Source organism: Anabrus simplex, chromosome 1 (genome assembly GCF_040414725.1).
Source record: "Anabrus simplex isolate iqAnaSimp1 chromosome 1, ASM4041472v1, whole genome shotgun sequence".
Taxonomy (NCBI): domain Eukaryota; kingdom Metazoa; phylum Arthropoda; class Insecta; order Orthoptera; family Tettigoniidae; genus Anabrus; species Anabrus simplex.
The window spans coordinates 1,635,939,750-1,635,964,766 of record NC_090265.1 but is presented as its reverse complement, the minus strand read 5'-3'; the positions used below and the strand labels follow the sequence as shown (position 1 = coordinate 1,635,964,766).

General features: G+C 41.8%; 1 protein-coding gene across 1 annotated transcript in view; it reads left to right on the top strand.

Annotated features, from left to right (window-relative positions):
* Positions 1–25,017, top strand: part of LOC136881344 (myrosinase 1) — a 105,333-nt gene that overhangs the window by 8,366 nt on the left and 71,950 nt on the right. Inside the window, exons 3-5 of the mRNA XM_067154146.2 lie at positions 12,116–12,250; positions 15,448–15,570; positions 19,842–20,025. Of these exons, the coding sequence (XP_067010247.2) occupies positions 12,116–12,250; positions 15,448–15,570; positions 19,842–20,025 (442 nt within the window). The remainder of the gene's footprint in view (positions 1–12,115; positions 12,251–15,447; positions 15,571–19,841; positions 20,026–25,017) is intronic.

Genomic DNA, 25,017 nt, shown 5'->3' with positions numbered 1-25,017 from the left:
ATGCACAGTGCACGGAGCTCTTGCGCCTCTATCTGCACGCGTGAGATTTTGGGCGTTTGAGAGGCCCTGCTATAGATGGATATTCTGCATTCTTTGATCGCACAACAACGTGATCGTTGGCAGCTGTCCGCACTGTTAGTCCGTAAGTTTCCTTCACTACTGCGTGTATGTCCCACCCTTGTGGCTAAAATTTGAAGTTGGAATTTATTTTTGAAAACAGCTATTTTACCGTTTAAGTACTGTACCAGTTCCGACCCCTCATTTGGGGTACCGTTAGAAATCTCTCTCCACGAACTTACTACGCTGGCGTAGCAGGAGAGAGGTGATACTTCCTCTTGGTGCGTCCAAGGTGGCGGATAGGGGGGTCCTAACAGGCTTGTTTGCGGACTTGAGCGAAATAAAATAGCTCTCGCGGACCAAAACGCACATCCTCTGTGGGTGAGGAACGCAGGTGAAGAATACACCAACGGTATCCCCAGCCTCTCGTAAGAGGCGACTAAAAGGGGCGACCAAGGGATGATCGAATTAAAACCATGAGACTACTTGTAATTAGTATCACCACGCGAGGAACACCATGAGTCACCTTTACTTGTGCGTAGTACCACTTTGGTAGGTAAACAGTAGGTTTGTGATTAGTAGCGACAGTGTATGAATCAGGGTGGGTTTTAGAGTAGCGTCTGTGTGACATGTGCGCATTACATAATAGTACCATAATATGTGGAATACCGCAAGTCTACGCTACTTTCGATTAATAGCGCAACATGACAAGTACCATGGTTGTACTTTCGTAGCGATAAGTACCATTATGAGGGGCCGATGACCTGGATTTTGGACCCCTTTAGACTACAAGAGTAGATAAAGTCAGGGATTCGGCGGCCACCGCCACCGCCGGCTCCCAGGGGCCCGCTCCACCGCCACCACCTGGGGGCCTTCCCAGGGGCCCGCTCCTCCTCCCGTCGACAACAACGCATCGCTAACCTCACTGCTGCCATCTTGACGGGCCTAAACCTCAGTGCTGCCAAATAAACCTTACTAGCGCGAGATTTGAATTTGTAAACAAAGCCACGTGCTTTTTTGACAGCTGTCATCGACAACAACGCATCGCTAACCTCACTGCTGCTATCTTGACGGGCCTAAACCTCAGTGCTGCCAACTAAACCTTACTAGCGCGAGATTTGAATGGGTAAACAAAGCCACGTGCTTTTTTGACAGCTGTTATCGACAACAACGCATCGCTAACCTCACTGATGCTATCTTGAAGGGCCTAAACCTCAGTGCTGCCAACTAAACCTTACTAGCGCGAGATTTGAATGGGTAAATAAATCCAGGTGCTTTTTTGACAGCTGTCATCCGCCATCTTTAATCAACAGAGCACCGTGGTGCACTCTTTACGGCACTGCTGGTAATTAAAAAATCCGTCAGCTGTCATCCACCATCTTGCATCGCAAACCTCAGTGCTGCACTCTTTAGCTACTTACCTTTGAAATGTGGTGGAGGGCAATTTGAAAAATTCCTTTTGACAGCAGCCATCTTTAATCAACAGAGCACGGTGCTGCCCTCTATAGGTACATACCTTTGAAATGTGGTGGCGGAGAATTTGAAAAATGCTTTTTGACAGCAGCCATCTTTAATCAACAGAGCATCGTGCTGCACTCTTTAGCTACTTACCTTTGAAATGTGGTGGCGGAAAATTCCACGTGCTCTTGTTTGGAAACAAATCCACGTGCTTTTTTGACAGCTGCAATTCGCCATCTTTAATCAAGAGAGCACCGTGCTACACTCTTTAGCTACTTACCTTTGAAATGTAGTGGCGGTAAATTCCACGTGCTCTTGTTTGGAAACAAATCCACGTGCTTTTTTGACAGCTATCATCCGCCATCTTTAATCAACAGAGCATCGTGCTACCCTCTTTAGCTACTTATCTTTGAGGCGGAAAATTTGAAAAATGCTACTTGACAGCTGCCATCTTTAATCAACAGAGCACGGTGCTGCCCTCTATAGGTACATACCTTTGAAATGTGGTGGCGGAGAATTTGAAAAATGTTTTTTGACAGCAGCCATCTTTAATCAACAGAGCACCGTGCTGCCCTCTTTAGCTACATACCTTTGAAATGTGGTGGCAAACAATTTGAAAAATTCTATTTGACAGCAGCCATTTTTAATCTACTGAGCACCGTGCTGCTATCTTTAGCTACATACCTTAGAATTGTGGTGGCGGATAATTTGAAAAAAAACTCCGTTAGCTATCATCATTAAACATTAGTGCATTCGCGAACCTAACCTCTCATCTACTATCTTGAAGGAGACTATACGACACCTCCTCTACCCCATCCTCCTCCTCCTCCTCCTCCTCCTCCTCCTCCCCCTCTTCCCCTACCTCCTCTGGCTCCTCATCCTCTGTCAAGGCATAGCTTTATCGAACACGCATCGCGAAGGCAAGAGTGTGCAGCGATAACATTATTGTGTATGTTTAGACTTTCGGATTACAAAAGAAACATAACAAGACTAAAATCGATGTTGTTATCTTCAACATGTGATTAGAACATTGATTGATGTGTTCAGATCACTAAACAAGTGATCAAGACTAGAACCGAACACGGTACAGCATGTGTTTAGAACATATCAGGGGATACCTTTGTTCTAAGAAGATCAGATTGAAACATAATAAAACTAGAATCGATGCTGTTAACTTTAACATGTGATCAGAACATTGGTTGATGTGTTCAGATCACTAAACAAGTGATCAAGACTAGAATCGAACACGGTACTCGATACAACATGTGTTTAGAACATGTCAGGGGATACCTTTGTTCTAAGAAAATCAGATTAAAACATAACATGACTAGAATCGATACCGTTAACTTCAACATGTGATTAGAACTTTGATTGATGTATTCAAAACACTAAATAAGTGATCAATACTAGAATCGAACACGGTACTCGATACAACATGTGTTTAGAACATGCCAGGGGATACCTTTGTTCTAAGGAAATCAGATTGAAACATAACAAGACTAGAATCGATGTTCTTAACTTCAGCATGTGATTAGAACATTAAATCAGATTGAAACATAACAAGACTAGAATCGAACGCTGCACTCGATGTTGTTAACCTAAACATGTGATCAGAACATTAATTGATGTGTTCAAAACACTAAATAAGTGATCAAGACTAGAATCGAACACTGTACAACATGTGTTTAGAACATGTCAGGGGATACCTTTGTTCTAAGAGAAAAAAATTATAAGACTAGAGTTCTGAACAGCTTGCGTAAGATAGCGATTGTTATAACGTCCTTTTCCTCTTCCTGCTCTGTCAAGGCATATCTTTATCGAACATACAACGCGATCTTATGCATATTACGTAGCTAACTCGCTCAGTAAACGATGTAGCAACACTTCAATGATTTGCCTAGTGCGAAAATAAAAGACCATACTGTGTAGCTAACTCGCTCAGTAAACGATATAGCAACACATCAAATGATTTACCAAGTACGAAAATAAAAAGAACATATCGCGTAGCTAACTCGCTCAGTAAACGATATAACTTCAATGATTTGCCTTGTGTGAAAATCAAAAACCTATACTGCGTAGCTAACTCGCTTACCGCACTGCTAAGATCCTCAGTAATTGCGAGTACACTGATATGTCATGTGAAAATCGAGAAAACACACTGCGTAGCCAACTTGCTCGGTCACACTGCAAATACATCACAACACGACTAGAACACTGATATACGTTACTCTTTTTTTTTCGAAACACACACACGGATAAGAATGTTGCGAGATACTACATACTTACATGTTTAAAAAAATAGGGGGATGAAAAATCATAAATTATTCGTACGCATGTTATCTCCTCCAAGTTGTAAGACGAAATGGTCGCAGTACTGTGAGTTTCTGTTATAGCTGGCGAACGGGAGTAGGATGTTATCTCAGCAAAAAATACGCATAACCTACACGCAAGTCAGACATAATGATGGATACCGCGATTCAAATCCTAGCAACTTACGCCGTTAGGAAGAGCGTCCGGCCAGATCCTTGTACACGCTGTCAGGAAGACTGACGATCGCGCAGGAAAGGGCTAGCAGCGGCTAGCTACCCCGCCTAGCATTTGCTATCTTCAGAGCTGCCGACAGTAGGGGTTCGAACCCGCTAGCTCGCGAAGTAGCGAGAATGATTGTGGGTACAAGATGTTGATGGTGATTCATCTGTCGGATGGAGGCGATAAGCCTTGTGCAGGCTTTTTCGACAGGAGTAGGCTATGTGCCAGCACCGGGTTTTACTACGACATCTAGTTATAAAACCTAATACAACAGATTTGTCTTTCTTCATATTGCGTATACTGTAATTTAAAATCCTAGTCCTTTAACGTTAGGAAGGGCAACCGACTGTAAAATATACTTTACGATGTAAGACACTAAATACTGCGATTTAAAATCTTAGTTCTTGCGTCAAGAAAAGCATCCAGCTCTAAAACAGATTTTTGCAACTTAAAATCATAGTTTATGCGCCAAGAAGGGCATCTAGCCGTTAAACAATTGTTCGTGATGTGAGACGCAAGATACTGCAATTTAAAATCTTATTTCTCGCATCAAAAAGAGCACCCGGCTGTAAAAGTAATTCTTGCGATTTAAAATCTTAGTTCTCGCATTAAAAAGGGTATCTAGTTGTAAAACAGATTTTTACGACTTAAAATCCTAGTTCTTTACGCCAGGAAGGGGATCTAGCTGTAAAACAATGGTTCGTGATGTGAGACATAATATACTGCAATTTAAAAATCTTATTTCTTTCGTCTGGAAGGGCAACCAGTCGTAAAACAATGGTTCGTGATATAAGACACTAGATACTGCGATTTAAAATCTTAGTTCTTGCACCAAAAAGAGCATCCAGCTGTAAAACCCCCGATTCTCGCGTTAATAAGTGTATCTAGCTGTAAAACAGATTCTGGATCCCGGTCGTTTGACGTTAGGAAGGGCAACCAGTCGTAAAAATGGTTCGTGATGTAAGACACTAGATACTGCGATTTTAAATTTTAGTTCTTTCGTTTAAAAGAGCATCCTGCTGTAAAACCCCGATTCTTACGTTGAAAAGGGCATCTAGTTGTAAAACAGATTCTTGATCCCAGTTCCTTGACGTCAGGAAGGGCAGCTAGCCGTAAAACAATAGCTTATGATGTAAGACACTAGATACTGCGATTTAAAATCTTAGTGCTTGCGTCAAAAAGAGCATCCAGCTGTAAAACCCCGATTCTCGCGTTAAAAAAGGTATCTAGTTGTAAAACAGATTCCTGATCCCGGTTGTTTGACGTCAGGAAGGGCAACTAGTCATGAAACAATAGTTCGTGATGTAAGACACTAGATACTGCGATTTAAAATCTTAGTTCCTATATCAAAAATAGCATCCAGTTGTAAAACCCCGATTCTCACGTTAAAAAGGGCATCTAGTTGTAAAACAGATTCTTGATCCCGGTCCTTTGACGTCAGGAAGGGCAACTGGTTGTAAAACAATGGTGCATGATGTAAGAGGCTAGATACTGCTATTTAAAATCCTAGTTTTGAGTCAGGAAGGGCAACCAGTCGTAAAACAATGGTTCGTGATGTAAGACACTAGATACTGCGATTTAAAATCTTAGTTCTAGCATCAAGAAGAACATCCAGCTGTAAAACCCCAATTATCACGTTAAGAAGGGTATCTGGTTGTAAAAACAGATTCTTGATCCCAGTCCTTTGACGTCAAGAAGGGTAACCAGCCGTAAAACAATGGCTTATGATGTAACACACCAGATACTGCGATTTAAAATTTTAGTTCTTGCGTTAAAAAGAGCATCTAGCTGTAAAACCACGATTCTCACGTCATAAAGGGCATCTAGTTGTAAAACAGATTCTTGATCCCAGTTCTTTGATGTCAAGAAGGGCAACCGGTCGTAAAACAATGGTGTATGATGTAAGAGGCTAGATACTTCTATTTAAAATCCTAGAAGGGTATCCGGCTGTAAAACAGATTCTTGCGATTTAAAATCTTGCGTCAGGAAGGGCAACCGGCCGTAGAAAAGATTATTGTGATTTAAAATCTTGCGTCAAGAAGGGCACCCGTCCGTAAAACAGATTTTTAATTCCGGTCCTGTTACGTTAGGAACCGCATCCAGCTGTAAAACAGAAGCTCCTAACATTTACAGTGTAGTTCGGGTGTTAAGTTTTAGGAGCAAGCTATGTGCTCGCATCGGGTTACATCTTTTGTTCTTAACATAGCAAGTTCGATCCTTGTTCCGCATAACAAGTAAAGCCGCTTAGAACACTGTCTTTGCTGTTGTATTTGTGTATGTTGTCAGTCAGAGCGAGGTAAGGAATGCATGCCTTGACTGAAATTGTACACTAGTCTTCCGGCTGTAGTAACCTTCAGCAATCAGCGAGGACATTGTGTGTATGATAAGACAATGTAACTCAAAGAGCATTTTCTTGGCCGTGTAGATAATTCCTTCTAGCATTTAGCTGGTGTAAGTTCCTAAGATAAACTATTATGATTGTACAGAAAGGGTAAAACCCAGTGCCAGCACATAGCTTACTCTGCACGTTTAATTGAGGTATATTTCCTTACTCTTCCAGAAAGAGCTCTTCAGTGGCTTGTAGTACCGGGTGGGTAAATTAAAACTGGCTCGGAGAATATTGACAATAGGACTGCCGTGGGATTGACCCTTGGTAATGAACATCACAGAAGACACTGGAAATGGTCACATCTAAAGAAATGAAAAACTGATGATCCAATGGTCCTATTGTGTAGAATGTTTTACCAGTATCTTGGCTTAGAGAGAGATTTTTTTTGCTACTTGCTTTACGTCGCACAGACACAGATATGTCTTATGGCGACGATGGGACAGGAAAGGCCTAGGAGTTGGAAGGAAGCGGCCGTGGCCTTAATTAAGGTACAGCCCCAACATTTGCCTGGTGTGAAAATGGGAAACCACGGAAAACCATCTTCAGGGCTCCCGACAGTGGGATGCAAGCTCACAGCCGCGTGCCCCTGACCGCACGGCCAACTCGCCCGATGAGAGATTTCTAACGGTACCCCAAATGAGAGGTCGGAACTGGTACAGTACTTAAACGGTGAAATAGCTGTTTTCAAAAATAAATTACGCCTTCAAATTTTAGCCACAAGGGTGGGACATACACTCAGTAGAGAAGGAAACTTACGGACTAACAGTGCGGAGAGCTGCCAACGATCACGTTGCTGAGCGATCAAAGAATGCAGAATTGCGATTGCCTGGGCAATTGTCAGGACAGTTGCCTCAATTGTGAGGACAGTTACCTAGACAATTGGACCGAATTATTCACACGTAGCCATTAATTGTAAGCCATCCGACTGTCTCCTGACAAGTAATTTTCTCATCAACTGACCTAGTGTGAACCAGTCTTTAAATTGGCCTCTCGAAGCCTGTTTATGGTATTATTTCCGGCTATTTCTTGTTTCATTAGGTTTCAAATAAGTTGTACTGGATTTAGGATTTTGGATTTAAATCACATTGATAGGGAGATAAATCTTAGAATAGTAAATCCACTGTCTTTCAAAATCCTGTCTGCCGTGTACACATATTCAGGTTTATTTGCTTGGACAAGTTCCATAAACTCCATGCCGTCAGTCACAGCAGTTGTTCTGTACTTCAACCACGAGCATCACGTGTAGAAGCTTTGTTTTCCTTAACGGTATAATACGGTGCTTTCTCAAGGACTACAACGCAGCTAGGCGGAAGGATTGGGATGAGTTTCTCTTGCAGCCACTTAGTAGGCTATAATTTCTGCTGTTCATTTCAGTATATTGTTAGCCGCCCACAGACTCACAGTATTATTGCACAACAATCTCGTTTGTGCAATAAATAAAATAATATTGATGGTTGTGCAATATATTGTGCAAACCTGTCATAGACGTACATTATGCGTGGCAATATATAGTCAATCCATGCCGGTATTTTGTTTGGTGAACACTCTTTTCTGCATCACGAAGCCGCTTCAATTCCCTCCGGAAGTCCTTGCTTGTCGGCGTTTGGGTATTTTTCGCGATATTTCTCAATAAGCACCTCGTTCTGCTTACCTTTTTTAACGCGATTACTGTAATCTTTGCTCTCTACGTCCCATAGAGCCGGAAGGCCATGGTAAGCTTCGATAAAACTCCAAAATAAACATTTTCAGCTCCTGTTTGTCTGCCATCACGATACGTTCTCCCCCACTTGTTGATACCAACTGGCGAGAGGACGGGATATTGCAAAATATTGCCAAACATGGCACAGTATTTTGTGATTTGCGCAATTTATTTCAAACTTTTTATTTCGTACAATATATTGTACAACCCTTCAATATTAAATACACACTATCAATTATATTGCACAAACCCCGATACTGTGCAATAATATTGCACGTCTATGGGCCCCTTTAGGTCCATTATCATTCTGTCTCAATGCACGGAAAAATGCTACGCGTCGTGAAGCAAAAATCACTACCCCCCATCAATATAATTTTGTCTCATATTTGTACACCCTTGAAATGTAAATCCGAGATTTTTTATGTCCCCAGAATGTGTGTTTCCGTCCTGTAAATGGTATTTATCTTTGACAGTATTCAGAAGTTTACGCACAGTAGGGATTTGTTTGCAGACTTCGTAAATTTTTTCTTCTGAAGAGGATGCCTTTTATCTGGAGTACGAATCATCGTTATACTTTTCACACTGCCTAGCAGTATTACGCACAGTCTTTTCACCCTTACCGACGGCTTTAGCAGTCCTTTCATGGGATTGCAAGATCTCTCATTCTTTTCTTTTTACAAAATTGTATAACGTAACCTCATCCTCTTGAGATCGCAGCAGTTCGCGATTTCTTCGGGGGCGTCTGCTTTCTAAATAGGCCACAATGCAATGACATGTGATATTCTGTATAATTTCCTCGAATGTTTTGAAGCTCTAATTTATTTATCTATTTATATCGTGACAGAAGCATACATAAGTTTAAAATTAAATAAAGGAAAAAACATAAAACAATATAAATATTTCAATGACGAAGAGCCACGTTAAACTATTTGAGCCCAAAATCTTGCGACATCAAGTGCATTTGGCTTCGCTTTAACCAGGTCTTCTGTTGTGCAGCTCAATGAGCATGAGCTACATTGCAGCAAATGGGCTGTGGTCTGCTCTTCTCCACATACACACAAGGTACTATCCACTTCAAAACCCAATTTCTTCTGGTTTGCCCTGCACCGCGTAACACCAGAGCGCAGTCTATTCACTGCTCTCCAATTCACCCAATCTGTTACATGGCTCTAATACAGAATGGCAACACTGCATGCAACGATATACGTGTTTAGAGTATACTGCGCGCTCTGATTCATCGTACTGCGCCATGGTAGTTAGAATACCTTGGTACTGCGCAACACGCAAGTGTTATTTGGTTTAAATCCAGCCGGCATCATAATCATCTAATATTTTCATTTCTCCCCTGAAGGGGTGGGGGGCACCTCTCTGGTCAGCAGATGCGGCAACCCGCCGGCAAAGACTCGTGCACGGGTAGTACCTTCCAAATGACACCTTCCAAATATCCGGATGATAGTAGAGTCCTCTGTTATGTAAACACATGTTATTGCCGTAAAAGTCCAATCACCGTCCTACCACGTATTCGTACAAAGTAGTTAGGAACATTCAACAACGTGACCAAAATTGTTTTCTTGACATAAATATGTTTTATGGTGGGGGTCATCTGAAAATATGCTTCAGGAAATTAACGATAAAATTTTTGTGACGTGATGTTACGTAGTAACCGTGCAGTACAGATGGTCGATATGATCTTGGAGGCTGTGATGTGAAGTATTGATAGATGGCCATGACTGGGAGACATATAGAAGGCTTTGTTATCAAAGAGGCCTAAACTCATCGTGCTCTAGAAAACTGATTATTTCATCCGTGATAGCTGCATAGGCCCAGAGTCAGTTTTCCTCTAACGATGCTTTCAATCCTACATTTGTCGACTCTAAATTCTATGTCTCTCGAAAACTTAATCGTCATAAATTTGAGTTTAATTGAAAGACATATTTACAACCATTTGATATTCAGACAGGGTGTACTAATACTTTTTCCTTCAAGGCATTCTTTTTGTGGAAGTCTTTAAGACATGATACTGTATAGGCTTTTGGGCTTATGCCGTGTCAAGAAAATAAGGTGGAATTCTTTACCTTTCGCAGAGAACATCACCAGATGTTTCTTTCCAGGCTTGTTTCAATGTTATACACCTGTCAATGTCATATGTTACACACACATGTTATGTGACCCCTTAGACTGATTCTGATGGTTCGGTCAGCTTCCGCTTCGAACGCTAGCGCTGTGTCACGTCCGAGGAGCCATCTGGTAACGAATGAACGTACCATTTCCACTTATATAAATACGTCTGGTTTCAAAAAGTCATTGTTCAAGAAGCCTTTCTCGTGGTCAGTCAAGATTTTCTTCTGATGACGCAGAGCACAGTTCTCTACGAAACGTAAAGAATTTCACCTTATTTTCGTGACACGGCATAAGCCCAAAAGCCAATACAGTATCATGTCTATAAGTACGGGCCGTGAAAGCATCAATGGCAACATACAGGTGAAGCGAAATTCGCGCACTCGGACGTCGCAGCGCGACTCCTCACATGCCAGCAATAAAAATAAGTCTGTCACAAAAGTTCGTCCTGTGAATATATCCGGGAGAAAAAGGACGTTGAAGAGTGGCAATCTGGCAACACTGTAACCACATGCAGGGTAACTACCTCTGTCAGCACATATTAGTCGTGCCGTACAGTTGGTGCAGTGCATAGAGTTTTGGGTTAGCATGCAGGAGGTCGAGGGGTCAATCCTGGTTTAAGGCGTATGTTTTTTGTTTCGCAAATGTAGTCCAGGTGGTATGGTATCTGGCATCTTAATCATCAACAGCGATTGCAGCGGGTCCTCTAGAAACCATTTGCACTTACATACCACGATCCTAGAAAGGCACGATCATTCGTTTTCACTGGTCAGCTTTGAAAGACGCCCTTTCCACGTCGTGGGCGTGAATTTATTCGCACCATTTCATCTACTAGGTGCGTTACAACGTGTTCAGCGTTACTAAATTTTGTAAATGTAGGATATATGTGACTTAAGAAACGGTATCTTACTGTATTACAGTATGTAATGTCCGATGGAAATTAGCAAATAAAAAAGTGCGCCTCAGCCCAGGATCGAACCCTCGATCTCCTGCATACCAACCCATAACTCTATCCACCGCACCAACTGTACATCACGGGAAGTATGTGCTGACAGAGATATTTACCCTACATGTGGTTACAGTGTTGCCAGATTGCCACTCTTCAACGTTCTTTTTCTGCCGGATATACTTGCAGGAGTCGCCTCTGTGGTGTAGTGGTTAGCGTGATTAGCTGCCACCCCCGGAGGTCCGGGTTCGATTCCCGGCTCTGCCACGAAATTTGAAAAGTGGTACGAGGGCTGGAACGGGGTCCACTCTGCCTCGGGAGGTCAACTGAGTAGAGGTGGGTTCGATTCCCACCTCAGCCATCCTGGAAGTGGTTTTCCGTGGTTTCCCACTTCTCCTCCAGGCAAATGCCGGGATGGTACCTAACTTAAGGCCACGGCCGCTTCCTTCCCTCTTCCTTGTCTGTCCCATCCAATCTCCCCATCCCTCTACAAGGCCCCTGCTCAGCATAGCAGGTGAGGCCGCCTGGGTGAGGTACTGGTCATTCTCCCCAGTTGTATCCCCCGACCCTAAGTCTGAAGCCAACCCTGGAGGGTAAACAGATTAAGATAGAAGATAAGATATACTTTCAGGACTAAATTTTGTGAGAGACATTTTTTTATTGGTGGCATGTGAGGAGTCGCGCTGCGACGCCCGAGTGCGCGAATTTCGCTTCACCCTGTATATTTCTTAAGTTTAACATAATACCAATTTCCTGTGTTTTCCATACGTCATCAGACAAGAGAACGGATCCTTGAGTAAAGTACTGTGGCAAAGCAGGCAATCCTGCCCTTGAACGGTCAAAGCAGAGCAGAACCTGCCTTATCCAGTATTTCAATAGTGTATTCACTGAACATGTATTTACACATCTTATGCTCCAGGCTCACTTCTACAGATTCTCCATCGCGTGGACACGAATCATGCCAACCGGAGAAGCCCACAAGATCAATCAACCAGGAATAGACTACTATAACAACCTGATTAACGAGCTTTTGGCAAATGGGATACAGCCAATGGTGAGTAAACTGTCAAATTACACCTTCCATGGCAATACCTTTTCGTTTTAAACCAGAGATATAGTGTTTACACTGTAGTGAAAGTGAAGATAAGATCCAAGTGATATCAGTTGGGAAGAAACTGCTAGGTTACTAGGGTAGAGCAACAGACGTAACTTAACTGTGCAATAACGTGAGGTCTCAGGAGCTATTATCGCCTGAAGGAGCACGTTGGCAGTGAATGACAGCACATACTGAGCTATTCCCAGGTTAGTCCAGTGCAAGATAAAACAAGGGTTGTCAAAAGCAACCACTGGTGACTTCCGCTTCAATTATGTCACAAGCCTGTACCGTAAGTACTAAGGCCAGTACTCTCGCCACGTCAGTTGTAAGACGACAGTGGATAGAGTCTACAATACGTGTTTCGGTTTCACTCACTACTACTTGCACATTATCATTGCAATAATAATAATAATAATAATAATAATAATAATAATAATAATAATAATAATAATAATAATAATAATAATATCCGAGGATAGGACAGGTGAGCTGGAATTGTTTTTCAGCTCCCCAGTGAGTTGTATATTTCCTTTCCCCACAAAAATAAACGAGTTGTTGTTGTTGTAAAACGGAGGTCATAACATTTATTTTCGTGTTTCAGTTTCAAGCACAACAGATGGTATGGTTTACGTTTGTAATTATTGATATATTTTTACTACTGGTTTAACGTCGCACTAACAACATCGAATCTCCCGAATGCAAGCTCGCAGCTGCTCGACCATAATCGCACGACCAACTGGCTCAGCGTTATTATTGTTGTTATTATTACTATATTATTATTATTATTATCAAACGAATTAAATATATTTGCACTTATGAAGCCAAATGTATTAGTAGTTACTTTTGTGCTTCGTTTTCCCATGCCAAAGAGAGAGTGGTTTGCCTTATAAATCCACAACCTGTTTCCAGTCATTCGACCGGGTCAGGAATGGAATGAATGAAGCCCCCATCTAGCGGCGAGTATGGGAAATGTGCCGGCTGCCGAAGCCTGTCGCACTTCTCTGGGGGCAATGATTAATGAATGACAGATGAAATGAAATGATATTGGACAGTGTTGCTGGAATGAATTATGACAGGGAAAACCGGAGTACCCGGAGAAAAACCTGTCCCGCCTCCGATTTGTCCAACACAAATCTCACATGGAGTGACCGGGTTTGGAACCACGGAACCCAGCGGTGAGAGGCCGGCGTGCTGCCGTTTGAACCACGGAGGCTCTGCCTTATTATTAATGATCTTAAAATTGTAATAAATTAAAAAATAATTAAAAAGAGAAATGATCAGTATGTGTTTCTCTATTTCTGTTTTACGTACTAAAGAGAATGTATTAATACTGTGTTTATTATTATTATTATTATTATTATTATTATTATTATTATTATTATTATTATTATTATATGCAGTAGATTCTTAAATATATCAACAACTACCTTTCGTTCTTTATATCGTTATCCTGTGGTGACATTTATTGGATACATGAATTTGGAATTTCTACATTCAGACACAGACGTGTGGTCGTCAATATCAACCGTACCTGCTGCATTGGTATGCCTTAGCTCTACTCGCTAAACCTGCTGTTGTCGGCACCTTGCCCTGAACTTTCACACTTGCACTGTATGCGTTCCGATTACATTTCAGCTCCTCCAAACTGTGACAGATTATCAAAGCCTGGCATTTCATTCTGTCTGTCCGCCACATTTCTCCAGCTATCGAGTCCTTCCGTCTCACTGCAGGTCATTCTCTAATTTCAACATACATACATCATCAACGCTGCGGAGAGAATATTGTCCAAAGAACTATGCGAACTTGTCCGCCTCTGTGGTGTGGTGGTTAGTGTGATTAGCTGGCACCTCCGAAGGCCCGGATTCGATTCCGGTATTTCCCACGAAATTTGAAAAAAGTGGTACGAGAGCTGGAACGGGGTCCACTCAGCCTCGGGAGGTCATCTCCGTAGATGGGAAGGGGTTCGATTCCCACCTCAGCAATTCTCGAAGTGTGTTTCCGTGGTCTCCCAATTCTTCTCCAGGCAAATGGTACCTAACTTAGGTCACGGCCTCTTTCTTCCCTCATACTTGACTATCCCATTTTTCTTCCCATCCGCCACAAGGCACCTTATCAGCATAGTAGGTGAGGCCGCTTGGGCGGGGTGCTGGTCCTCAACCTCAGTTGTATCCCCGACCAAATGTCTTACGCTCCAGTACACTGCCCTTGAGGCAGTAGAAGTGGGATCCCTTGCTGAGTCCGAGAGGAAAAACCAATCCTGGATAGTAAACTGATTAAATAATAATAATAATAATAATAATAATAATAATAATAATAATATTCCATGTGAGCTTGCATTCTAGTCCCGAAACATGTGATCATAGCCAAGCATGAGTAAGGCAGTCAATGTGCCTCCACCTGGTAAATAAATTGATGAACACACAACGGAGATTATACGTTGATGGTACCTCGATCCATTACAATCCTCGCCTAGGTCTGATCCTCGATAGAACGTATCTCGCATACAAAATCTGGTGCGAAATACTCGCTACACAAAATTTCATCCTCCAAAATTTGCGCGATTCCTCATGGTGTACTTAAGCAGCTACTTTACGATGCTCTGCCCTTCAGCATCAGAATGTTGCTCACTTTGGTTGAACAGCAGTCATACGAGGAAAGCTGACATGCAGCTTAATAACTCCATGAAAATTATATCTGGCACTATTAAATCAACTTCGACATACTAGATTGTATTCCTTTCCCATATTGCTCCACTTCACCTTCGCCGCTCAAGCATTATACTTCGGGAATATAATAACATCTCCACGAACACTCTTCTGTCAATCCACCGAGATATCAATGATGCCTACAGAGGAAGCCTGAAATCATATTATCCATCAGTGAGAACAGCTAGGGAACTAAAAGAGAAAGCTAGTGAAGAGAGCCCTGCACATAGGTTAGGTAACAGGAAGGGCAACCGGTCGTTAAAGTGAGTAGAACCCGCATACTGTGCCGACTCCAAATAATTGGGAGAATATTATTATTATTATTATTATTATTATTATTATTATTATTATTATTATTATTATTATTATTATTAGGAGTAGTAGTAGTATAGTTTTTCGTTGAATTATATTTCTACAAAATATTTTAAGAATGTGTTGCTGAATGCACAGGTCACCATGTACCACTGGGACCTCCCTCAATGGCTTCAAGACCTTGGAGGATGGACCAATCCCATAATGGTTGACTACTTCGAGGATTACGCCAGATTTCTTTTCGAACGCTACGGTGATCGGGTGAGTAACTCTGAGTAACTCGTACGTTCTATTAGTTAGACTTACCCATGATAATCCCTCTATCCCCTGTGATATTACGGTATCTGTAGATGATGATCTACCCACCATTTGTTCCTAGGGGGTTTCAGAACTTGTGGGATCTACGTGCTAATTATGAAATTCTTAATATGTATTCTTCCAGTTCCAATATAGCAAGTATTTCTTGTTTCCTACGCCGTAAGTGTAGCTAGCCTTAGCTTTTCTCGACAGGATCGACTGCCACTATAGAAACTGCTGAAAACGTATAAATAACACCAAAAACTGCGCACACAAATACGTGTTCTTATGACAGAATCAGTAGTTGTCAGGTCTACTCTCTAGAGAGGGCTCCAATAGCTGTCCCTCGATATCTCGCTCAGTGTCGCGGATTGTCTCTACTGAATTTGATGAAACTCACAGGTAAGCCGGCCGACGAGAACAATACACTGAAAGGCCGGCCCCACCTCACATGTACCGAAAGGGGCTACCACGGGGCTGGCACGTAACAATATCTTTTTCAGGGCCAAATAAAAATCAATTATTTCGAAATGAGTAGGAATATGGCCATGCCACATGCACAGTAATCAACGTAACAATGATATTTAAAAAAGTGAAGCGTGGAATGTGAACCTGCCATTACAGGGCGTAGGTTTTGTAATCCTACGGCCACGACCACACTTACGTGATTTTGCGCTGCCTTAAGGCTTGGTTTCTCAGAACTGACGCATGCGATGTGCGATGTGCGAGGTGCGAGGCCCGCCTCGCACAAATCCAGACTACACGAGCTTATGCAAGTGGTTTCTCAAGCTGCGCGTTGCGCAGTGTGCGCAACCTCGCAGCGTCACCGCGCACTGATTCGTCCGGCCAGATTTGTGCGAGGCGACATTGTTTCTGTTCTTGTTCTTACTGTTTTAAGCAACACGATGAGCTTTATGGACGAAGTGGACGAGTAACTGATTGAAGAAGTTCGAATGCACCCAGTGTTGTATAACTTACAACACAAGAGCTACAAAAACAACGTTGTGAAAGACAACTTATGGAAAATGATATCACTGAAGTTGGATAGAACAGCTAATAAATGTTGCTAGTTTTATTTATTATACGATGGTCTTGAGAAGGAAAGAGTTCGTAAAAATAGAAACTCCAAAAACGGAGGTACCAGACGATTAATGTTAATTTACTGTCATTTTCAACCTCCATTCTTGGGATTCTTTGTTTTTTCATTGATGTAGTAGCTGCCTCTATGGATCTGTGGTAGGGTGTCTATTATTATTATTATTATTATTATTATTATTATTATTATTATTATTATTATTATTACTATTATTATTACTATTATTATTATTATTATTATTATTATTATTATTATTATTATTATTATTATTATTATTATTATTATTGATGTTACTTATAACAAATATAATGAGTTCAGTTTCAAAGGATTAAATAATTAACAGATTTAGAAATGATATATCAACCAATAAATCCATTACTTTAATATCAAATATGCAAATATACGGTATGTAATTTTACAAAATTTGAGTTCAGTATTGTCCATTTAATAAAATCACGTATTTTATTTTAATAACGATGTTCATTCCGTTATTATGCTAATTGGGTCACAGAAAAAGTAAACTATAGGTAAACAGACACATGTTTGTCCGTTAGAAAAAAACTTTCACTCCATCCTGTTAGCATATTCTCTTTGTCATACCGATTCTCCCTCCCTGCTACAAAAATATGTTTTGAAGCTGTCTATTATCATGAAAGCATCATGTGTAGAATTACCTCCGTTGTCAGCTGCCAGAGGAATCATGTTTTCTTCTTTTAATTCCAAATTGCCAATAAAGTGTTCATTTGGGCAACGAATTCGCTCATTCCGGAGAAGGTTGTGGACGATACAGGCTGACATCACAAGATCATCAACAGTTTCCATTGATACTGCTATAGGGTGAAGAAAACCCTCCAGTAGTGACACATAATCCGCTTCCTCATCCAAAAGTAGCGCACAGGCTGCGAGATCCATTGAACAAGACATGTGCTCGGCAACTGATCCGCTTCGCAGCCTGGGAAACCACGAGCCTCGCAGCGTCATTGGGACGAAAGTACGCAACGTCGGCCTCGCACCTCGCATGCGTCATTTCTGAGAAATCAAACCTTTACTACGTGCTTTTCACGCAGCTGGACAACCTGCGAGGTGGGTGGCCACGCTTGCGTTTTATCGCACTGGATTTCTGCGTCTTTTTCACGCAGCTGGACGACAGACGGCGTGGCTACACTTGCGTCTTTACGAGGCGTGATTTTATTAGTGTGTTGGACATTGTAAATTAGCAAAGCAATGTCATTGCTCTACATATAGAAAGAATTGCATAAGATAATATCTCCGTTGTTGAGTTATGTCCTACGTTGGTTATTGTTGCTGTTGTTGTCGTCAAAGAAAATATTGGATCCATCGTATAATAAGTGACAGGTCATGGATTTGATAATTTGTGTTCCTGCACAATAACCTAAAAAGACAACGAAGATATTTTTTAGTACTACAGAATGTCTGTGACGTCATTTGAAATGCTATCAGAAAAAGAAAGGCAAGGGAATGTATTGCTGCGGAAGAAAAACGAATGCAGATGGACCACGCGCAGTATTCAAACAAGAACACAATACCGCAGCGTCGTGGTCAGGCACGGAACAGGAAAACACGCAAATAAATGGACCACGGTCCATTCTGGAGCGGGCGACCTAGAAGAGGCGCCATGTCTCTTGTCTCGTGCCGGAAATCGTGCTGTGTGTGGCCTAGCCTTAGTGATGCATGTGCTGCGGTCTGTATTTATGCGACAACATTGTCACATAATGGTATTCGAGGCACAACGACGATATATAACAACACGACCCAATGTCCCAACATACAAGTATGTCTTTTTTTTTTTTTTTGCTTTACGTCGCACCGACACAGATAGGTCTTATGGCGACGATGGGACAGGAAAGGCCTAGGAGTGGGAAGGAAGCGGCCGTGGCCTTAATTAAGGTACAGCCCCAGCATTTGCCTGGTGTGAAAATGGGAAACCACGGAAAACCATTTTCAGGGCTGCCGACAGTGGGGTTCGAACCTACTATCTCCCGAATACTGGATACTGGCCGCACTTAAGCGACTACAGCTATCGAGCTCGGTAGTATGTCATTTAATGGTCGTGTAAATCTACAAGTCCGCCTCTGTGGTGTATTGGTTAGTGTGAATAGCTACCACCCCCGGAGGCTCGGATTCGATTCTTGGCTCTACCATGAAATTCGTAAAGTGGTACGAGAACTGCAACGGGGTCCTCTCAGCCTTGAGAGGTCAACTGTGTAGAGGAGGGTACGAATCTCGCCTGAGCCATCTTCAAACTAACTTTTTCGTGGTTTCCAACTTCTCCTCAACGCAAATGCCGAGATGGTACTGAGCTTAATGCGACGGGCGCTTCCTTAGTTGTCTTTGTCTATGCCTTCCAATCTTCCCATCCCTCCACCCCAGAAGGCCGCTGTTCAGCATAGGCTGTGCGAGGTACTGGTCCTCAAGCGCAGTTATATCCCCGACACAGTCTCTCGCTCCAGGACACTGCCCTTGAGGTGGTAGAGGTGGGATCCTTCGCTGAGTCCGAGGAGAATAACAACCCTTTACAGTAAACGGATTAAGGAAGGAAACAGAATGTCTACATTTTAAGATTACACTAAATTAAGAACATCGTTCACATTTTATCTCTTACCGTTCAGTGTCTGCATTGTACACAGTATATTGTTCAGCTTCGTGTAAATTTTAAGTCCAAAGCCATTAACGTCAAATGCTACAACATTCAACTCCCTTGAAATTTATTTTTATATGGCATAGTGTTAATTAACCTATTTCGTGTGGCTATTTCTAGCCGAGTGCAGCCCTTGTAAGGCAGACCCTCCGATGAGGGTAGGCGGCATCTGCCATGCGTAGGTAACTGCGTGTTATTGTGGTGGAGGATAGTGTTATGTGTGGTGTGTGAGTTGCAGGGATGTTGGGGACAGCACAAAGACCCAGCCCCCGGGCCATTGGAATTAACCAATGAAGGTTAAAATCTCCTACCCGGCCGAAAATCGAACCCGGGACCCTCTGAACCGAAGGCCAGTACGCTGACCATTCAGCCAACGAGGCGGGGCATATTGTTATCAAATATCGAAATAAATTACAAATTGCCAACTTCCTAGAAAATAAACCAGTGGGTGTTGAAGTATGTTTGTTTTTTGTTCTGAAGGTAAAGTGGTGGTTCACCTTCAACGAGCCGTCAGTATTCGCAGCCGGTTACGCGACAGAGAGACAAATGGCTCCGTCATTGAACAAGCCGGGGGTTGGTGATTACCTGGCGTCCCACCACGTGCTGATAGCACATGCCCGAGCCTACCATTTGTATGACAAGCATTATCGTCCTACTCAACAAGGTGAGTGCAGTCCTGACTTTATTATCAGCTTTCTGCGCAAGCACACCCAAGGGCAAGATAACCCCCGCGGGCCTTGCACAGCGCCACGTCAGATGATTTGCATGATATATTTGAATTTTTAAAATTAATTATATACAGTCGTATCAGCACACACTTTATTAAAACATAACCGGTTTTCGGACACTAAGGTCCATCATCGGTGTTAGAAATGAAATTTAATTCCACATGAGTGAGTCGTTGAAATTGGTTAAAATGAGTTTAAAATGTAGCCCTGTTGACATCAACTGTAAAAATAAGAAAAAGAAAAAAACAAGTGTAAAAGTATGAATACATATAAACTTACAATGCTGTTGTAAAAGGTATGGACATACGATAGGAAGGGCTGGCTTTTCCTTCTGCTCAGGCTGTTGGTCGAGTACTGACAAACGTTCAGCTTTAAGTACGGAACCGCGCTGCAGGCACATGATGTTACGTCAACTCAAGATCGAAAAGGACATGAAATTAATTTTTAAGGGTAATTATGGATTTGAATGAAATACACATGAAAACATTGAGATATTTTTGGCGCAGACAAGGGATCCAGATAACATTTTAAATGAAACAGTCGCAAGCAACATTTTGTTTACAACCTTGAGGTGACGTAACATCATGTGCCTGCAGCGCGGTTCCGTACTTAAAGCTGAACGGTACTCGACCAACAGCCTGAGCACGAGGAAAAGCCAGCCCTTCCTATCGTATGTCCATACCTTTTACAACAGCATTGTAAGTTTATGTGTATTATTTTCATACTTTTACACTTGTTTTTTTTCTTTTTCTTATTTTTACAGTTGATGTCAACAGGGCTACATTTTAAACTCACTTTAACCAATTTTGACGACACACTCATGTGGAATTAAATTTAAATTTACATTTTAACACCTTAGTGTCCGAAAACCGGTTATATTTTAATAAAGTGTGTGCTGATACGACTGTATATAATTAATAATCATAATAATAATAATAATAATAATAATAATAATAATAATAAAATAACTAAATCAGCCCTGTTAATAAAAATGGCTTTGCTATTTTATAATGATTATAATATATTTGATTAGAAAGTGTATATTATAATAGCTGTATTACCCGGACACTTTATTGATTGTTTACTTTTAAGTATTTTATTACCCGTTAATTATGTATGAAGCGAATATTCGTAATTTCTTTATTGAGATGTTGACTGATATTTTAAGAACTTTTTGTAGATCAAGTGTTATTGTTCTGTGTTTAATTTGAAGGTTTAATTATAGATTATTTTGTTTCTCGTTAATTGAATCGATTATTTCAGAAAGCAGTCAAGTGCCAAAAAATGAATAAATGAGTTATTGGCAGAACATGTTACTAAGAGGGTATACGCACATTTTGGTACTGAAACCAGTCAAGAAACGTCCTCCTATAATGGTCAGGCATTACGTTGAATTTCGTATTTAGTTCAGAAACCAGTTAAGTGACACCACTTGGCTGGTTTCTGCAGTAAACTGCTGGTACATTTTGTGATGTATCGCACCTTTTCGCTTGGCGCTGCTGCTCTGAATCCAGAATAACCAGCTGTCATTGTTGTGTTTCTAGAATCGCATGTTCGTAGTTTTGTGAATAACTGATTGAAAAAGTGTTTCTCTTGTTTAGTGCAGTGCTTTTATAATCGTAGTGATATGTCTGAAAGTTCAGGAGACGAACCTGTATCTAAAAGAAAACGAGGAAGTGGTAGACAAACAAACTCACATGCGTAATATTATTCGGAATGCAAGGGTAAAAGGAGGAGGTTCTATTTCTTACTTGGGCAAGGAAGTACCTGCCCTGAGCCCTACATTATTCTTTGTTTTTGTTTGAGGTGCCCATCAATATCAAGAATATACCAAACCAAACCAAACCACACCAAACCCAACCCAACCCAACCCCATGTCACTACAGCCCTCGAAGAGCCTTGGCCTACCAAACGACCGCTCCTCAGCCCGAAGGCCTGCAAATTACGAGGTGTCGTGTAGTCATCCTCTCGTCCGTTATTCTTGGCTTTCTAGACCGGGCCGCTATCTCACCGTCAGATACACTAGCTCCTCAATTCTAATCACGTAGGCTGAGTGGACCTCGGACCAGCCCTCAGGTAAAAATCCCTGACCTGTCCGGCAATCGAACCCGGGGTCTCCGTGTAAGAATCAGGCAAGCTACCCCTACACCGAGGGCTATCAAGAATATGCGATATGAACACTTTTATGACAGCATTTTACAAAGGCCTACGGAGTTTCTTTGTGAGGATTGATTACCTCCTGTAACGAGCAGACATTGCTGATTTCATCCTTTTAATAATTATGTTTGTAACAGCAATGTAGTCTAAACCTATTAAAATATTTTCTATTTCCACAAATATGGGTTTTATGACAAAATCCTTTTAAAATTCCAGAATTATCCCATAAAAACATGTTTGCAACACTCGTTTATTTCAGAAACCAGTCAAGTGGAATTTTTTCGGATTTTTTTACAGCAAAGTTAATAAGCACAAAATATTTTTCCTTAGATAGAAACTATTAAGATATAATGCTTGCAAGCTAAAATATTAAAACCCCTACCATAACATTTTATCTGATGCTAGACATTTTTTTTTTCATTTTCCCAAAAATGACAGACTTGGCGCTTGACTGGTTTCTGAAATAATCGATTCAATTGAACTAGCCTAAGTCAGTTTCGAAATTTTCTTCATCACCACTTCTCACCATGCCTATGCAGCACAACTGGTACTTAAATGGCATCTAGAGGGTCACGGTGTTGGGAGTCCTGCCCCCACAGCCATTTTTTTTTCAAATAATAAGCCATATGTGTACTATGTTTGCTTGAGAGCTATGCTGAAAGATACGTACATTCATCCATAACTGAGTAAACGCCAGAATGTATAATGAAACCTTCGTGGTCCCTAGTTTGCTGATTAGTAAGTAAGAAAGAAAGAAAGAAAGAAAGAAAGAAAGAAAGAAAGTAAGTCCTATCTGTGTCGATGCGACGTAAAGCAACTTGCAATAATAATAATAATAATAATAATAATGATAATAATTTCTGCATGAAGAATATTTTTGTCTGGCTTTACCACATATCTGTTAGCTTCACCATGATGGCCACCAATTTTCCGTATTTACTTAATTTCTACAATTAATTATGTCTAGGTCCGCCTTGTCAATACAATTTAAAAATACAAAAATGTATTATGAATCCACCCATATATATACACTGTTCAAAAATATTAGAGGAGCATGTTTTTGAACTTATGCCACACTCCACAAAACAAAACCTCACACCCGGGTATATTACCAACTAAACCTTTTTTCTTTACCGTTGAAGTATATTATCGGCACACTTTATTTTGGTGCATTTACACCCTAGTACTGAATCGGTCGACCTCGGCAATATTCGAGATACGTACTGGCAACCTTTGAAACACAAACTATAAATCGCTTAAGCATCGTTGTGTGACATCTGGCGTACACTTTACGTACTACTACTGTTGTTGTTTACACAGCAAAGCCAAACTATAGAATTCATGCTAGGATCAGGATTCGCATCGAGAAATGTTATATAATGTTATATAATGTGTATGTGTCACAGTTGTTCGCTTAAGATAATAACGGTTTAGAAACGTCATATCGATCGATCATATTCTCGATTCAATTCCGATTTCATTTTCATTCAGTTGGCAGCACTACCGGAACCCTCCTTACTCCTCACCCCCGTACACAAATGCACCAAGTTAAAGTGTGCCGATAATACAAAAGGACATCGATGGAATCGCGTTCATTTTTAGAACACAAACGAAAATGTCCAAATAGGGGCGAAAACAAAGCGATAACAAACATCCAGGGTGTATTTTTATCACAGTTGGAGAGCTTCAGTATGGTGTATGTCCTCCACGAGCATTTATCACATCTTGGCACCTACGTGCCATGTTCCGTATAAGTCGACTAGGTTACGTTGCGATATCAGGTCCCATTCGTCAATGAGAGCCTGTTCGAGGTCTTGCAGAGTCTGTGATGGAACAGGACGACCACGAACACTTCTGTCAAGCCTATCCCACATGCTCGATGCGATTAAGGCTGGCCATTTCCATCAGTACACTTCTCGCAACACAGCTCTGGTGATGCGCGCTACATGAGCCCTGGAGTTGTCGTGCATGAGTACGAATTCAGGACCAACACCGTATGGAGCAACCAACACATGCTTTAGTAGTACCTGCTCGATGTACCCCGCAGCGACTAGGTTACCACGGACAACGACAGGATCCGTACGCCATGAATACTGATGCCACCCCACACATCACAGAACTTTGTCCGAATAGGTCACCTTCCTGGGCAACATTTGGCATGTACTGCTCATACCGGCATCTCCATACACGTTGACGTCCATCATGCTGTGTCAAGGGAAGTCTGGACTCGTCTGTGAACACCACAGGTCTCCATTGGCGAAGTTGCCAGTTGACGTGGGTACGGGCAAACTGAAGGCGAGCTGCGCGATGTTGCTGCTTTAAACGGGGCACTCGAACAGGACGTCTGGGTCGTAAGGACACTTCTCTGAACCTGTTCCTTACTGTCTGGTCAAACACCGTGACTCCAGTGACCCACCTGAGGTCTTGTTGCAGTTCTCTGGCGGTTGCTGAACGACGCCGCAACGCACAGATGGTCAGATATTTTTCATCTTGTGGGGTTATCATGCGTCCACGACCTTGTCCAACCCTCCTTGTGAACTGGCCTGTCTCATTGTAGCGATTCCACAAGCATCGAATAACTGACGGAGGGACATTGAGATCCACAGCAACACGACGAAAAGTCCATTCCTCCTGGATCAAAGTGACGACCCATGCAACTTGAACCTCGTCAAGATGTCTCACGGGATGTGCTGGTTTACGCACAACGTGCTCAAATGACCGCAGTAGTCTGTGTACCTCACAACGACACACGGATGCACCGCTATTCACTT